Source organism: Erithacus rubecula (assembly GCF_903797595.1).
Source record: "Erithacus rubecula genome assembly, chromosome: 15".
Classification (NCBI taxonomy): Eukaryota; Metazoa; Chordata; class Aves; order Passeriformes; family Muscicapidae; genus Erithacus; species Erithacus rubecula.
Window position 1 is genome coordinate 9,798,034 of NC_136667.1, and position 18,786 is coordinate 9,816,819.

The 18,786-nt window shown below is 36.9% G+C and overlaps 1 protein-coding gene across 1 annotated transcript in view; it reads right to left on the reverse strand.

Annotated features, from left to right (window-relative positions):
• TENM1 (teneurin transmembrane protein 1) overlaps window positions 1–18,786 on the reverse strand; it is a 310,397-nt gene that overhangs the window by 133,799 nt on the left and 157,812 nt on the right. The window contains exons 4-5 of the mRNA XM_079318538.1: window positions 16,906–17,140; window positions 4,622–4,860 (exon numbers count right to left, since the gene is read on the reverse strand). Of these exons, the coding sequence (XP_079174664.1) occupies window positions 4,622–4,860; window positions 16,906–17,140 (474 nt within the window). The remainder of the gene's footprint in view (window positions 1–4,621; window positions 4,861–16,905; window positions 17,141–18,786) is intronic.

An 18,786-nucleotide genomic window follows, 5' to 3' on the forward strand; every position in this document is an offset into this window, starting at 1 on the left:
CTGACCTTTAGAAGAGGTGATTTTCTGTAAGCTCATTTTACAAATAAAATGCTATTTCATTCTGCTGCAAACGATTTCAGAATTTGAGACTTTTAAATTTGATTCAGTCTTCAGAGTATTTTAAATAATCCATATTAAAGTGATAAATTGTTTTGATTATCTAGGGCATTTAATGAAATAAGGATTTCTTCCATGTATCTCTTATAGCCATCTTAACTCTCAGCACTCTCCTCTTTCTCAAGTAGTCCTCTCTTTATACCTAACATATTTTTATACCTGAAAATACAAATATACCCCCCTCCTAGAGGGATGATGGTTTCATTTTTCATTACTGAGTCATATTTTATACTTAGGAACAAACAAAACCTAGTCTTGGGCAACAGTAAATGTTTCTTCAGTAACAGTAAGACCCAGAGCAGACAGCACAGGACCCACAATCCAGGAGAGCAGAAGCCACAATTGCCAGATGAGAGATCCTGATGTGTCTGTTGCAGTCAGAGTTCTCCCAATAAGTTCAATGGCATTTCAGGGTTTCTCATCTGTATCACAACATTTGCATAATCTTGAAACATCTAGTGCTGTTTACTGTAGATTATGTTATTCAGTGTACAGCAGTATATTTTCCCCTTGATCCCTCTCTGCATAATTCCTTTTTTGCTACTGTTATACATTGTCTAAATCAATGCAACCAATGTTATAAATCTATGCACTGAGATAAATATGTCCTTAAAATTTGGCCTGGCCTTTCCCAATGTTGAAACCAGCACTTGTACACGGAGTGAAAAATGACAGGTCACAGTGTCAGGCAGCACAGAGGTTTTGACTTCCTTACCCTCCATGTGAATATAATTTAAGACCCAACACCCACCTCCAGTACCTACTCATAAATAGTGATAATATCATGAAGGATAGGGACAACTTCATATTCATACTTGAGAATTCATTTGTATATAAAATAGTCATTTCATAGTCAGGGATGGTTAAATCCAAGAACATGAGATGCAATTTTCAGAGGCACTGAACATTTGCATCACCTGCTGAAATCAATAGGAACAGTAGGAGTTCAGCACCTTTGATCAATAGGACCAATGATTTGCAAGTCCAAATCAGCTGCTGATAAAATGGTAAAGTATTGTGGAAGAAAAATCCTACTCACTAATGGGCTAAAAATAACTACTAAATGAGCAGCCACAGCACTCATTGTATTGGGCTTAAAGGGAATGATGTGGTGCTGCAAAAAACCATTCTATTTCTTGCATTTGCCTAATTTACTCTTACATTTTTTGTCAAGACTCTCAGGCAGACCAGGAACTGCTGGTGGAGCTACTGCAGCCCCCCATGCATTGGTGAGAGGCACCAACATCACCTCCCTGAGGTGTGTCCAACTGCTCATGTGCCTTGCTGCCCACTCTGGGGGCAAATTCAACAACTGTGCCCCAGATTTACATGATTTACATTTCTCAACATATAGGAAAACAGAAAATGAAAAATAAAAGTATGTAGGACATTTTCCATAAACTATTTACAATTACATATCCAACACTCTGAAGACTAAACATGCACTTTATGAAATAAGGTTTTTTTGGAATAACTACTATGACTTTAGAACCTATTCACAGAAATTATCCTGTTGAAGTGAAAATATGTGCTTTTCTTGATAAACTAAATATTTTCAATAAATCTGCTGTTACACAATCATCAACAATGTTCTATAACTTCCTGACTGACCATATAATAGTCAAATTTATTTCAGAAAGGCCAAATAGTAAACACAGTGATTGTAGGCCAAAAAAGGATTAATGGAGAAATAGTATTTTTTTTAACTGAGTAGTAGTTCCAAGGAGAGAAAATACAGAAGAATTACATGTTCTTATGTAAAAGCTTCGCTATTGAGTCTCCCTGATAAGAGGGAAAAGCTGAAAAATAAAAGAACAGAAACATTTGCCTAGTTTACCTTTTGATTGAAAAGAAATCACAGCTTAGAGTACTCTGGCCCAGGTCTCAGCTCATTACAAATATAAGAACCACTGTTAAATTTTTATCTGGAATAAGCTTCATGTCTCTAAGGCTTTGGAGATGTTCTGACTTGAGGCTGAGATTTTGGTGTCTTTTTAAAAGTTTACTTGTAGCTCAAGTATTAAATGGCAGTGAAAAATACTTGGAAAAGAACATCTGAGTTCTTAGATTAATGAGAAGAAAAAGCTTGATGTTAAATTTTGATCAACACTCATTTGGCCTGAAATTGTAGCTCATGGTAAGTTAATGTAGGCTATGCCAAAAAAATACAACGATGAAAACAATTTTGCCTTTTAAAAGTCTCCCTTATTTTTTCAGTAACAACTGCTGAGCTGATCACAGGTTAAGGTTGGTCCTGAAATTAAAATGAGTTTTGTTTTACAATGTAGGCTCATGTCTGTAGTGATTGCTCAGACACAACTTCCTCTGACTTGGAGAAAACCTGATGGAGTGAGGGACCTGAATCATGATGAGCAAAGAGAAAACACTTGGGGGAGTGAATTTTAACTTCAGAGTGTTACATATGGTCTGAATTTCTATATTCAACTACTTGTAACATGCACATTTAAATTTTTGATATGAAAACATGCAAATGTGCAACCCTACAGAGGCAGTGAACTCTGGAAACAGTGTATATGCTATGATTCAAACTTAGCAAAAGGGAAAGAACTAAGGTATCTGAGTCATAAGAAGAGACCATAAACTTATTTAAATATTTAACCAACCAGAGATGGGCAGAAGGAATATTCACTTGGAATAAGCTAACTAATATTACCTGAATCTTCAGGAAAGCTTATGCAATTCAAAGATTTCTGGGGAAAACAAGAACAAATAATGGCATCCTAAATTTTTTTTCTGAATTAGAACTGCTGGTTCAAAAATTAATATTCTTTCCATAGAAAACACAAATAGTATTAATTTATAAAATGCAAACAACATCTCAAATTTACCTGCTTCTGCCTAACTAAAGAAATCATGCTACACCCTTGTGTTACCAAGATATGACAAACAGACACATCTACAGGAGAGTCACCCAGAGATCTTTAATTCATGGTGACAAGGAGTGCTTCCAGCCTTCTCAGGCTGATGACATCTACCAGTACATCCCTAGAAAGTTACAGGAATTTCAGTGGCAGACTGAAAAAGACAGGGATGAAAGAGACAGTGCTACATCCAGATAAAATCTAAATGGTGTGGGTGGGATAAAATGTGTAGCAAACAGATGAGGCTGCAAAAATGATACAGCCAGTCCTAACTGAGGGCATATGCTCACCAGCTGTTATGTAAATCTGCAATTAATGGAGCTTACAAGATCCTCAGGTGCTTTCAAATCATCATGCACCAGAAATGCTCAAATCTGCTTTCCCATATGCATTAGGTGAGGATATTAGGAAAAAAATCCCTCCTAATGAGCATCTTGCTGACAATAACCAAAACTTTGTCACTATGGGACTGAAGAAAACTTCTATGGGAAACAAGAAATTATTGAAATTTTAATAATTTTCGCTGTAGATACATTTATTCAGAGAGTATAGAAAATCACTGGCTGTTTATCAGTTTGGTAGTATCTGTACTTGTATCTCTGTCAAGTTTTACCAAATATGAACTGCACTCTTTCAGGCAAACCACGAATTATTCCCATTCAAGCTACAGGGCATCAGGAATACTCAGGCTCCTGCCACCTCTGAACTGCCATCTAAAATAACAGTCTAACAGTGTGTGTAAGACGGCAAAAATGAATTGAGATTTCCCTATGTTTACAGAAGCCACAGTCACATTTTTAAATTCTACACACAGAATGTTCTTTAATATTTTCAATTCAGATTGAAAACCCAATGCAGTAATTAAAGTTCAGGCTAAATGTTATGTAGGAAATTACAAAGAACTGCTCTCCTATGTATGTAATCACATTGACTTCAAGCCATCTCCAGTTCACCTGTCCTCCAAAGAAAAACCCCAAAACAAGCCCCAAATCTGAGGAAGCCTTTCCAGCTACTCTGATAAACCTGTCCAGTGTATTTTGCTAACAAAATAGCAAAGCAGGTACCATGTAACCCATTTTTTAAACATAAATTCAATAAAGGGATAACAAAATTTATCTTAGACATCATAGTATAAAATTATTTTTAGAGCTAGTTGTCATTCTAGATAATTATATAACAATTAGGAAGAAAACTGTGTAGGACTGAAATGGTGATGAGACTGAAGAAATTTACTATGGGTAGCAAGGGAAAACACAATAAACATTGCCAGTCTTTCCAAATAATTCTTTAAGAGCAACAATGTTATAAGGCATAATATGAAAATCAAACATTTAAGAAAATATCACAGTAATTAAAATCAGTAGGAGTCCTCTGCTAGTATAAACATGTAATCTTGAATAATATTTCTCTGTTAGGCAGCATGAAGGTTAACAGAGTTAGAAAGTTAATGAGAATTCTATTTTCAACCTTTGGCCAATCCAGCGTTTTGTCTGCCAGGATTTAAAAAGCACCAATGGCAAATATTATTATTAAAACATGATTTGTATTAGTGTAAAGCAAGCAAGCTGACAGAGCAGAGGAAGTAAAAGAATAATTCAGTAGAGGAAAGGATCAGGGCTTACCAATGACATAGGCGAGCAACAGTGCCAGGGTCACTGTGATGGCAGTGGCACTCAGGGCTGTGCATTTCCAGTTGCAACACCTGTAAGGTTTGTTAAAAGTGAAGGCAGGTCTGGAAAAGGTACTTCTAGGAAGAGGTCTAGGAGGTGGAGAGTAAACAGTATTGGATGTTAAGGGATAATTCTGACTGGCTGCACTGAAGATAGCTGAAGACCCAGATCCATGCTTAAACAGGAAATGCCTACAAAGAGAAGACAAACAATGATGTTGTAAAATCATTCTGTGAGGTAAAAAGCAAAAGGAACTATATAAGCACTGTATAGTAAATATTGCATACAGCCACAGAAAATATCAAAGACAGGAAAATGTGTATTTGAATACCCTCTGCAAGTATTTTAACCCCACCACAAGATGTCCAGCAATGTTTTAGTGAAACAACACACCATAAATAAATTCTGAACTAATTTCCCCACATTTAAAGTAATGCTGAGGGAAGGTTGTTTCTCAGTAGAGTACTGGGATCCTCCAAGATGAGCAATCTCTGTGTGCCCTTACACAGATGTGACAGAGACATGGGAACTGTTACTGGCAGTATCCCCTCCATCCACACCTAGCAGATCTACTCACTTGAATCTCCAAAAAATGCTAAAGCCAGTGTCACTGTGAACATTTATTTCTTTTACCATGGAATATAGGAAATGAAAAAAAGTGATTACTTAGTCAGCTGATTTACAAGGATAATCCATTCTGAAGAACTGTAGTTACTATACAGGTGAGCACAATTTCTTTACTGTTCTTAATTGAGCTATGTTGAGAATGGTTTTTCTTTAAATGCTTTTGCCAACTGCAATGATTCTCAAATACACTAAGAAAGAATTCATTTGAAGACCTATTTCAGCATACTTTGCAGGACTGATTGCCTTCAAGAAAAAATAGCAAAGACTTACATTAGCACAAAAAATAAGATACAAAAATGTGCCTTGCAGAAGAGGCTCTGGTGCAGAAGTATATATTGGCTCTTTATAGGAGAAAAGATGGTTTTTAAGGACTAGCAAGGACCCTCCAAGATAATTTAGAAAAGGTTATTTAACATTAAACAATAACTTACTGGGATATGTACTCAGAAATTGTGGAAAAAAAGAGCTAGTTCAGGGCACACCAACCACATATTCTTTTGGAAAAACCAGCTTTCTTTGGTCCTTCTTGCCTTTGTTTTATCTAAGGGATCAAGCTTCTTCAGTGGCCTCTTTTCTGAGAGGTGCACCTCTACAACTCATGCCACAGCATGTACCCAAAGGAGTTTAGAGCATCTTGGTGTTCCTCTGTCTCATGATGAGAAAGCAAGTGACATGGTCTAGAATCTTTCCAATGGCAAATGTGCCTTTACACCTTTGGCAAGGCACAAGACAAGTTTTTGAATGCATATATGGATCAATCAATCCATGCTGGGAGAATTTCTCTGACAAATACACAGCAGGATGTACACAGGATCAAACACTCAGGAGTATGAAACATTGTTATATGCTGACATTTGGCTTTAGGAATATTGTAAATACATGTTCCTGAAATGGTAATTGCTGAAATGGTGTAATGAGTATGGTATTATGTACTTCTGTTATAAGATTTTAAAAGAAAGGTTACAGTTTTCAAAATGCCAGCTTATAGAAAATAAAAATGTATTACAGAGCAGTTTTATCTTTTAAAGAGCCCTTTAGTTACATAAAAAAGAATGCAAATGAGAATACAGGTCAGCTTGCACTGTAGTTTACATGGCCTGTGTATCAGGAATCTTATTAATAAACCACAAGAATGAAATTTGAGTATTAGTTGCTTCTGCTCCATGATTATTACCCAAATGAGCTGCACTCAGACAAAACTGGACATCTGACCCTGACTGGGTACAGCATCCTGGCAGTGCATCAGACAACACATTCTAGTTTTCCTTCCCACTCACTTCCACAGCTGTAGATACACACATTAGAAAGACAGCATAGCTCCCCACATTGTAATGTTACCTCTATTTTAGTTCAAAAATTATAAACTCATATACAGTAAAATAATAAATTCAAATGATGTAATGTAACTGTTTACAGGACTATATAAACCTGCTTCCTTCCTACCAGGCCATGAGCACAGCTGGTTATTTTGGATTCAATGCTTTGTTGTCACACATGAAAGCTTTTGCAAGTATGAGAAGTTTTTTCTCAGTCAGCAGTTAATGAGATACACAGTCACTTAGGCTTTTAGTAGGAAAAAATGTCATGGCAAAATTCCTATTGATATTCAGGGAAATAGAAGCAAAATCATCACATAAAATTAGATATGTTATTAGATAAAAGCATATACATATGAGAAGCATGCATGCATATATACATATACACACACACATATATATACAAATATAACAAATATAAAAAGTCAGTTGTCCTTTACATGTTTTAATTCAAGACATAATGACAAAAATCTACTTATTTGATAATTTCTCATTTAAATTTTTTGGAAATTACAGCAAAAGGGTCTGATACTGGCAGTATTGATTGTCCTTTATGGTGCATAGCTCAAAGGTATCAGAGATAAAGGGAAGGAAATACTGAACAGAAAATTGTTATTATCAGGGCTCTAACAAGCTGCAATAAATAGCTAGGAAAAATTCATACTCTTGAACAGGACTTTATAACAGGAGCTTGATGATAAAGTGCAAGTGTGCAAAGCCTTCTCTATTAGGAGAAGAGGATGCAGAACCTGGATCCAGCTCACTCTGTTTTGGACAGATGACTTCAGTCATGCAGAGGAGAAATTAAATTGCTCTAATTTGTAATAAAACTGAGATTCTGAAACAATGGTACACTGAAACTGAGCTACTAGTGAAATAATGCTGAGAAAATGTTTAAAAAACCCAACTGTTTACAACTTCCATTTTTGGGAGCATATATTGAGTACCCAAAGACATTTCTATATAATTTGAAAAACACTGGTGGCACAAAGACAAATTTCCAAAGCCAGACTGTGACCATGTTCTCATAAACTCAGATGACTCCTCATCTGTCTGAGCACACCATGGTTCCCAAAGGACGTCAGGACAAGCCAAACTGTTGCTATCAATTCCATAAAATCAGGCTCTCTTTCTAAAGAGTAAAATAATAAACTCTGCAGTTCAAAAGTTTAGATGTGACTGCAGCCTGATGTGTGCTTTAATATTTGATCTAAGAGAAAAGCTAAGGCCTGTGGTGTTTTTTTTTCTCTTTTTGGTAAACTGAGAACACAAGAAAAATCAGAGAATTTGTAAGGGTGATTGATAACACCACTCCTTCCAAATGGAGAAAACCTAAATGTTCACAAAAGCATCAAAAACACCCATAAAGAAGATTATAATATTCTCTTAAAAATAGCAATAAAGGTCATAGTCTGTAAGGCATTCTTTTGTGAAATAAAAATAATTTATTATTATTACACTAATAACTCCCAATACATAAATAACTATTAAAGGCTCAGTAATAACTTCACATATCCAAAAGCATTCCCTCTTTGAGGTAACCACAATGTCTGTTTGGCTGTTCACCCCTCTGCTCATCTCTACAAATGCAAGACTTTTAAACTTTGAATCCTCTCAAGAAAAGTTAAATGAAAGAAAAAGATTTTTCCAGGACCAGAGCCCTCCACAGCAGCAGGGGAAGCAGCCCAAGCCCAGAGAGGCTCCTTTGCTGCAGTGAGCTCTTTGCCTCCTGCCCAGCACACAGCAGGGAGGGAAGGGGAGCCACATTCTGCAGTGACTCACCTGCCAGTGACATGCCCAGCAAAGGCAAGGGAAGGGGCTGACTGGGATGTTCAGCTGACACAAGGCCTGAAATCAGATCTGCTAGTCCTGCTGATGGCAGAACTGCTTTCAGTCTCTGGAGAAACAGTTTCCTGTGGCTCATCCAAGTGCTCTTGTTTAACCTCATAGGAATGGCAGATAACTCCAAAAACACAGGTCAAACAAATGATGAATTCTTAGTTAGGAGGTTAGAGAAGAAGTCATTGCTTTACATGCCTCTCCATCAGGATACTTCATTGTGTACTTTTGGCTCTTTATCTGGAACAGCAATTTAAGTCTTATAAAAGCTTGAAGCAATATCCCAACTGAATTCATGTGGCAACAACATAATTCTATTACAGAAACCAGAGTAACCCCACAAAGAATTCTCTTATTAAATTCTGAGAAAATATTTTTGTATCCTGATACTGTAGAAATGCCCCTCAACTTTGTCAAGGGCTTGGTATCACTTCTATAACTTTCTATGCATTAACTCTGTGCCAACCTTCATTTGTTCCTATAACATGCTTTCTTTCCATTTCCATTAAAAACCATGAGTTTGTAAGGAAAAAAAAAAAAAAGAAGAACAACAGCAGACATGAAAGAGAGCCAACAGCTAAGTTAGAAACACAAATCTTGCTATACCTTGGCCAAAAAATCAGTCTGCATTTATCCTGGATAAACTGAGTAGGAATACATTTATACCTGTGTATGTTTCACATTCAAGAAGTAGTTACCTAAAGCATTACAAATTACTGCAAAGCTATGTGATAGAAAAACTGAGAAAACTTCAGTTCAACCATTTAGACTGCTCAATTTCAACTATATTTTATAGCTGCATAGATATGTAATTGTATATCTACACTGATATCTAATTGAAGTAATTCCTTTAGATGTCAACAGAAGTGCAAAGGAAATTTTTAAGAGGCATAGTAGATGAAATATAAGAAGGATTTTGTTTTTTGGCATAGCCAGAAAACATACAGAGATGGTAGCCAAAGGGATTTTAACCATTATGGTTGCCCATCTACTTTGGCAAACACTGACAGGAAGACACTGGCACCTGCCCATTTAAAGTCATTTAGTATTTCCTGTGACAGTAGTAAGAAGCAGAAATTCGCTCTCTCCTGGTTTTCTATCCATTCTATTCTGGACTCAAAGTGGGAGGGGAAAGAAGAGGACACTTCTAAACTTACATAATAATCAGAATATATTTTTTTATAAAACTCCCATATGTCTCTCAACAAACTATACAGTATAAAACCAAGGCAGCTATTATATACATAAAAATCAAGACACTCACTTGATCCCCTCATCTTGAAAACCAACCCAGGAAAACAGTATCTGAATATAAGATATGACTTATAGTTAGAACTAACCTATAATTTTATAGCCTTTGTTTTACCTTTTTGTGTGCAAGAACAATGGGAACAAGGATGGTCATAGGTGAAGGAAGACAGAAATTGCCATGAAAACTACTTATCTAATTTGTTTTATAATTCTGTTTTTCCATGTATAATTGAATTAAATTTGAACCCGCCCACCAACTGTCCTTGGGAATAGAACCACTTTGTTAAAATTTCCTCATTGAACTGCACTTGCTTTACGAATCATTCACAAAGAATTGCTTCCCTTTATTCTCTCATGTTTTCTTTACATGGCATCTGAAAGCTGAGCTGTGACCCTGGATGAGAAAGGGTGCAGAAGGAATCTGTATCCCTCACTTTTTGCTCCAGTTCTGAACAAGTGATGCAATGCTGGCTCACTTTGTTGTTGCTGCAGGCAAGTTAGGCCTGTTAACCAGGTGACTAAACTTTCAAGTCTCTGGCAGAAATCTGGGACAATAATTATATAAATATAGAATGGTACCAAAATCAATCAACAGTTTCTAGAATGGAACTGTTGTCCAAAATACAATTGTTTTCTGGATTAATTTGCTCTTTAATTTAAAAAAAACAAACCTAAAATTACCACACAGAGGACATAAATCACTCTTGCATATACCAGTATGGGTTTTGTTACTCTGACATCTGTACATTAACTCAATAATTTTCAAAAGTGCTTTTCTCTGGCTGAGAACTTTGCTGTAGTACTCCAACTCAAACAGCAGCTGAGTAAAATAACCAATGCACACAGAAATGTGTGATGTAAGGAAGGAATAATCTCATGGTTTGCTCTATTTTTTTGTATCAACAAATCTTAAGATTATTTTGTGGAAAATATGAAAAACAGGGGTTACAATAATATTTACTTAAGTCATATAAAGTACATAATATCTGCAGAGTACTTTGAAACCATGAATCAAGAAGGATAAAAATCCCAATATTGTAATTTTGTTGCCTACATTCCATGGTTGAAAGTATGACTTAAAGAAAGCAATGAGTAACTGAAGTAGCTGTCCCTCAGTTCTCTTTGGCATTGATTTCCTCCTATTAATATTCATGCATATTCTGACTTTTGTTACCAGAATTTCAGTCTATTTCCAAGCACCTACACTCACATATGATCTAATCCAAGCTGTACAGCTACTGTAACAAATAAGACAACGTTTATTTGACAACAGATATATCAGATTACCTACATAAACACAGTTAAGTCTTTGAAACCAGATTTCCTAGAAATAGCTGATCAGAAAATAGAAAATTTCTGTGCAGTAACATTACACATACATATCTGATAATTTTGGAAATGAAGAGGTAGAATTGTTTTCATGTCCCTGACCCCTTCTCAAAGCCCAGACCGTTTGTATTAACCTGTATTTATTGTTCTCTTTCAAAATTTAGATTCAGTCTGTTTCTGGTTTTGTAAATGGAAACACTATTTCAGAGAAAGCTAAAAGGCTGCTTGCTTATTGGTGGCCATAAAATCACAACATAGCTTTACATTTAGTTATAACTTTATATACCATCACATTATTCAAAATAATGAGCAAGGAGTATCTGCAGCATGATTGTTCAAGTTACTATATTTAGCTGCCATAAAAAGCCCTTACAAAAATACTATCCCACTATTACAGGGAAGCCCACACCAGAGCTTCTCAGAAAGAAAAAATACAATAGAGTGTATGAACAATTTAAATTACCCTACTGTCCTTAGTGACTGGATCTCACACTACTCAAAAGCAGGACCCTCAAGTGCCATTGCAGCTGCCATGAAAGTTGTACTTCATTGTAGCTGACAAACGTTTATATTTTTATTTCCATAAAAGACACCTTCATTCCCACATTATTAAATTTAAGGTCATATTTACAGCTTTTATTTTCAGTTCACGGTCATATTGACAGTCTTCAATTTATCTTTTGGAATTCAGAAGACAAATATTTTCAGATGTTTTCTGCTGTGCAGTGAAAACAACATGGGACTCAGAATGAATTTGAAACCCTCACCATGTGTCTGTTTCTAATATGGTCAGCCTCTATATATGTTGATTTATTGTTTAATTAGGTAGAAAATGAGAAAATACAAGAGAAATGTCATAATAGCAAATACTGGCCAATGTAATTTGAAGAAAAGATCATAAAGGAAGCCTTCCCTGCATTTATTCTTGGAATAGCCCCAAATCCAGACATTTAACTCAGGAGTAGGCTCCACCGAATTGCTCAAGTAGAAAGTGTCTCCCTGTTTGGTGGCTTATGATCATCAACACCTGTCTGCCTTGGGAGCTGTAAAAGCTGCTCTGTTTGCTATGGAAACCCTGAACTGGGAAAAAAATCAAGGCACAAAAAAAGTGCCTTCTGAGTCTCTGCACTGGAGGCAAGATTTAGGAGATCCACAAGATGTTCAAATGCACAGACCAAGAAAAAAGATCAAGCCTTCCAAGAGCTTACACTGAACTGTGAATTTCTAGATGCTCTTTTATTTAATTATTTTTCCTTTTGAAATTACTCCAACTTACACAGAAGGGCATTATGTACAGGTGTCTTTGAAAGGCTATCAATGTATTTCCTGAAGAGAAAAAATAATTATGAGATTGATTTAAAAAGAGCAAAGCTAAACCATAGTACAGAATAAATCTCTTGCTTGTTGTCAAGATGAACCCTAAACTAAACAGAAATATAATCGAGTTATTTTCAGGAAAACAAATACAGCTAATCATACCTATACACCTTAAATAACCATATAACATGGAAAGGAATTATTCCATCTATATGATGATTCAAATATACTTCTTGAGCTCCAAAACTCTCAAAGTTTTCAAGTGTTAGAGACATAAACTGTAGGGCTCTCAAATATTGCTGAGTTGTAACCAAAAATAGTAACTGCCTTGAACCCCCAATACTCCTCCTATTCTAGTACTTCAAAGTTTTATATAAATTAATGATAATTGCATCTCAGATTTATGGTCTGGTACCTCACTGTCCCCTTAGAGGAGCTATTACCATGGTGATAAGATTGCTTAAATTAAGCTGTCTTTTTCCACAGGACTTGGCTCATTGACAGTGCAGTGAAGGGAGATTTCAGTCCATTCAGCACAGCATTAACCTTACTGCCAACATTGCTAAATGGGCTACAGGAACTAGAAATTTGATTTTTAAAAGGAAGGAAAAAGCAAATATCTTAAATACAGATGCATAAAACAGGACTAAAAACTTCTATTTGAAATAAAATCAAAATTAGCTGAATTTTGAGATTTAGACATAAAACTTAAAAATTCTACTGTTTTGGTAATCTATGTCAAAATTTAACTCAAAATAAGTGTGACCAATGGTATCCTTAAGGAATCTGTAACAGACAATAAGGAAGAAAAATGTCAGGTAAAAATCCCAACTTAATATCCAGATTTTACTACTTCTTGGTGATTTGACTGAAGTGGGAAAATAAATAGCAAGCAGCAGAAAAAAAAAAACAAACTAAGAAAGCAAGACATGGAAATAAATACTGAGTTAACTAGAAGGGTATGGAGAAAATGAAAACATTCCTTTGAATTATCAGGGTTTAATACATACTCCATAAAAAGTAGTAAGCTATGTTCAGATGGGGCTGTCAGAGATAATAACAATGTATTACACTGCAAATCACAAGATTTGAAGCATTAGAGCAAAGTATCTATGGATACTGAAAAAACAATTATTTTAGTGGAAAGGAAGGGAATAGGCAATAGGTTGCAAGTACTTCATTCTGGTAGAGAGGGAAAAAATCAATTTTTGTAGGAGTCCAATAACATTATCCTAAAAAAGAGAATCAGTGTTTCCCATTTTTTTATGTGGTGTGAGAGATCCTTGAAGTCTTTTTCTGGCAACGCTAAAAAATTATTTCTCTGTGTGACAATGAAATTACTGCGTGTTCATAAGTAATTTTAATTATGGCTATATTTATTTTTCCCAAACTGTGTGTGCATGCTAGATGGAGACCGCTTTGCATCTCTGGGCACATTACAGTGCTGAAGGCTGCAGCAGTCAGTCACCAGTTTGAGCTGCAGGTACAGTGATTCTCCAATCCCCTCAGCAGCAGGTGTTCAATAACATGTCCTCTGGAGTATTAAAGCTGTTCCTAATTCTTATTTTTATTTGGGTTGCTTATAATTAGAATAACTGCCAGAGTTAGGGAACTGGCCTTGGCAACAACACACAGACTCTGATTTTAGCTTTGACAAAAGCTAGTGGGAACTTGAACAAGTAATTTCATCTTTCCAAGTCAGTCCCATCATTAAACAGTTGCATTAGTAAGTTAGGTCTTGACAAAACTGCTTTGCAGATTTGTGCATGTAACACCTCTAGATGAAGCATAAAAAAAGTTCTGATTTGCCCTTTTCTATAAAAATGTAACCATGTCTTGCTGTACAAGAAAATTTCAAAAACATATGCCACAGTATATGTATTTACTGCAGCCCTTTGCCATCTAATCTAGGGTTTCAAATCCTAATTATGTAAGAGTACATGTTAATCTGAGTATTGCAAACATTTTCACAACTAGAGAATTTTCTTTTACATAAATATGACACATTATCATTATGAGCAGACTCATAAACTTGCTTAGTTTCTGTCTGTCCAGAGTGAACAGGTATAACAGTCACATGATCACTTCTAGGATATCTTGTCCTGTCGGAAAATTCTCTAATATTCCATGGCAGTAGATAAAATATCCAATATATGTTCTGTTTATGGATTAACAGGAGATACAGTTGGAAGAAAAGCTGAACGTGTGCATTCTCATTTTTGCCTGGTTGTTACAGAAGGGAATATTTTACTAAGTCTAAGTCTTCTTTTTGATTGCAAATGTTCCAAATCTAACAACAAAAAAATCTGCTTAGATATATTAGGTATGCAGATATTAGCTAGATTTGGTACTATTAAAAATTTGAAAAATATTGGTAAAATTTGGTACTATTAAAAATATGAGAAACATATAATTGAAATGTTTATTTTGTAGGATTATTTTTAATGGCCAGCTAAACATTAATGGAGAAGGAAGGTAAGGGAATCCAGATACTAGGCCAAAGCACCAGAATCATTCCACAGTAAAGGAAGGAAAACAAGCTGCAAGCCCTTTATTTTCTCTAAGGCTGTAGACTTCTGGGAAGTGATGATCACAAATGCTTCTTCTTACAGTGTCCACCTGCTGTAGCACTTGTCTGCACACAAACTGCAGATATATCTGGCAAACAGACTCTCAGATTTTCCTTATGGATTAGCCTACCTTGCAGCTGAAACAACTGAAGGGTCAGAATGTGGAAAATTCCCAGAGTCTGTGAATGGCTAATGTGTAGCACAAAGAATGTTTTCCAATCTGAATTCCTAATTCATTGCATAGCCCTTTATATAATTATAGATATAGCTACACACCTCTGTATTTGTCCTTTATGAGAAGCTTCAAATTTGCAAAAATTAATAAGGAATTAGAAAATTTAAACTGAACTTGAAAAAAAACCATAAATTGTGAAGTGTTGTGCCCCAGTTAAGTCTGATGGAAATGTAGTGAATGGGGATGCAGAGGGACTTAGAAAGATCTACCTGACTGTTAACTGAAGAGAACCAAAAGTTCTCAGGACAGAATACCCAGAGATCACCATTCTTGCAGCAGAAAGTACAGACAGATATATAAGCTTGGTACACCAGAAACAGCAGAGATTTATCTTCATAAAGACTGTATAAGCAGAAGCTTCTAGCTCCAGAAGGATCAGCTGAACTAAAATGTTGTGTTCACTTTTGCAGAAAATCTTCCATCCTCCTTGATTCTTCTTGAAATTTGTCCTTTTTTGACAAATAAGTTTTATTTTGGAATGAATTGGTGTATTCTTCAATCCCAACTTAATAGCAGAACTAAGAACTGACACTTATGATGACCAGCAGCCAAGTATTTAAAGACCTTTATTAAGATTAATATTTGGAACAAAACAAATTTTTATAAAAGAAAAACATGTAGGTTTCAGTGATTGTGATAACTGGGCCTCGGACATATGTGTTAAAAAGCCCCGCACATCTCCATGCATAATACCTTCTATTTCCTGGATCCTATTAGGTGGATGTCAGAACTTTGTCTGTTTCACTAAACACAACTTTCACAAACTTTTCCCTTTATGTGCTTTAAAATGGCACAACCCAAAGGAAAGCCTAGTTAAAACCTCCTGGTGCTCTATTGATAATGAAGAGGAAGAAGACTGAAAATCAAGATCCTGTTTTAAAAATCAAGTCAGCAAACACAGCTGTAGTTGAAGGCCATCAAATTGGCTAATACGAATCATGTAGAGCTGAAAAAAAAAGAAGTTTATTATAGCCAAAAAGTCAGAGGAGATTGAGCAGAGCTTTGGGTAGTGAAAGTAAGTTGCCTGAATACAGAATGTGTTTGCTCTCAATTGTTTTTTGGAGTAGATTATTGGTGTAAATTGTGAATGATCCTCAATTTGAACCCTCCCTTCCCCAGCCCCCAGATATATGTCTTGCCATGCCCAATATCCGTCTTGGTATTGTTTCTCCTTTGCCAAATGATTATCAAACTATATTCTTTGGCTATATATGCAATAAAGTATTAAAATATGTATTGAGAAAAATATTATTTTATTATTATTTCTGGTCTTTTCTTATCCACAGGAAAGCTAAAGCCTGACTCCAGGCTGTAGATGATCTCCAAAGGTCCCTTCAAACCCCAACCATTCCCGACCCTGTGTGACTCAGTGTCAAAGTACACTGATTAAACCAAAATTCAATTTGCTGGTTACAAAACGCTCCTGGGAGAACGTGGAGAGCAAGACAAACACACAAACACGAATCCCCACTGCAGGCAACCCTAAAATGCCACTGTAACCTACACACATTTAAGGCATCACTATCTTCCAAAACTTTGCATAATGTGCTTTTTTGAGTATAACTGATCTAGATGAATCAAGCAAATGAGACCTCAAGTGACTACTAGAGATGGCCTCAAAGCAAAACACACTGGCATGTGCTATCCAGGCTTGTAGGTGCCCATTGCCAGCTCGTGTCAAAGGCCTCCTCTTCATGTAGCGACGTTTTCCCTGGACCCCTGAGATGTGCTGGGCACAGCCCCGGTGCGTACCTGGTTTCCAGGGGGATGTTGCTGTTCAAGACCCAGCTGTTGTGCAGGTGCACCGAGTCCTGCGTGCCGGCGGCGGGCGCGGCGGGGCCGGGCTGGCTGCGCGTGGTCATGGATCTCCTCTGCAGGGAGTCGGCGGCGGGCGGCGGCTTCCGCGCGCACGTGCAGGCGTGCGGCGGCGGCGGCGGCGGCGGCAGCGGCCGGAAGGTGAACTGGCTGTGAGGGCTGCCAGGCATATCTGGAAAAGGCAGCCAAACAGCAGGATTGTTATTTTAGAAGTGTGGGAGCCCAGGGCGTACCCCTGGCCTCCTTGGGGGTCTCAAAACCCCCCTGGCAAGAGTCTCAAAGATCTCTGGTGTCACAGGTGCTGAATTCAAACCCCTGGGGGAAGTTGTCAGCACAGAGGGAATGGAAACAAGCTGCCAAAATTAGTGAAGTGTAAATTAGATTGTTAGAACGTAGATAAATAGACTTTTGGGAATGTCTATGATAAGGGTCATGTGGCCAAGATGGAGAATTTGGGGGGTGGACACCTTTTCCTCCTTCTTCTCCATGTCATCCATGTTGGGTGACACGTTGGCCTCTTGGATTGGTTGGGGTCAGGGCTGGACCATTTAATAAAATTGTATTGTATTGGGAAAATTTTGAAAACATGTAATACGTATTACAAACTATATAAGATAAGCCCTGCCTTCACCAGGCAAATTCCACCATGGATGCCAGGCTGAGCAGACCCTGCTGGCCAGGCAAAAAGTCCCTGAGATATTAAACAATAAACAATCCTTGGAAAAAGAGAAAACCGTCTCCGGCAATCTCTCTTCAGCTGCTTCAGGAAAAACCAGGGTTTGAACCACCTTCGTGTCCCTCTGGGGTGATCTTGGGGCAAAGGAGAAACCCCAGACTGGGACAAGAAGGATCAAGACTGTCTTTAGATGTTGTTTTGCACTTAGTGGTTCGTTTATGTCCATCTTAATTAAAAAAGCGAAGGAGAGACGAAAGTCTTAAACTGAAGGAGGACAGATTTATATGAGATATTAGGAAGTAAATCTTTGTTGTAAGGGCGGTGAGATTCTGGAACAAGTTGCCCAGAGAAGCTGTGGCTGACCCATGCCTGGAAGAGTTCAAGGCCAGGTTGGACAGGGCTTGGAGAAACATGGTCTACTGGAAGGTATCCATGCCCACAACCTGGGGTTGAAACTGGCCCTTTCCAACCCAAACCATTCTGTGATTCTGCAATACAATTATTATTGGAAATAAAGCATTGTGCTTTACAATGTTCTCCACCCTGTTTCCTGTAAATGTTGCTGCAATATTTGAAATAATTTAAAATTTGTTGAAACAGAAACTAACAGATACAGACACATCCTACAGCACTGTAATTCAACAAGATCAAAACAAAAAAAAAAAAAAAAAAAAAAAAAAAAAAAAAAAAAGAAAAAAAAAAGAAAAAAAGAAGGTGGTATAGCATTCACTTAATTTGTCCAGATTTGGGGATGAAGGTAAAGAACATATAAATTGACACTGAATGGCAGCACAGATACTAACTGACTTCACAAGGTATAATTCTAATTTAAAACATATATTAAAGAAATAGTGTAAAAATTAGTCTTGCACTTCAATTAGAGAGAGAAAATGACTAAGTCCTACCCCCTAACAAACCTTTTCCATAAAACAATGTTAACACATTTCTGTATTCTGTTACTGCATTTTTAGATGAGATATGAGAAAAGGTCTCTGAAGTACTAATAACCTGGACAACCAGAGAAAATGTTTTTATGGCAGATGAGCTGGCAGGGAGCTTACAGCCACTGGACCAGTCTGAGAAGGAGACCAAGTCAAAGATGCCTGTGCTGGGTACCCAAGGCCCTGCTCCCTGTGCTGCCA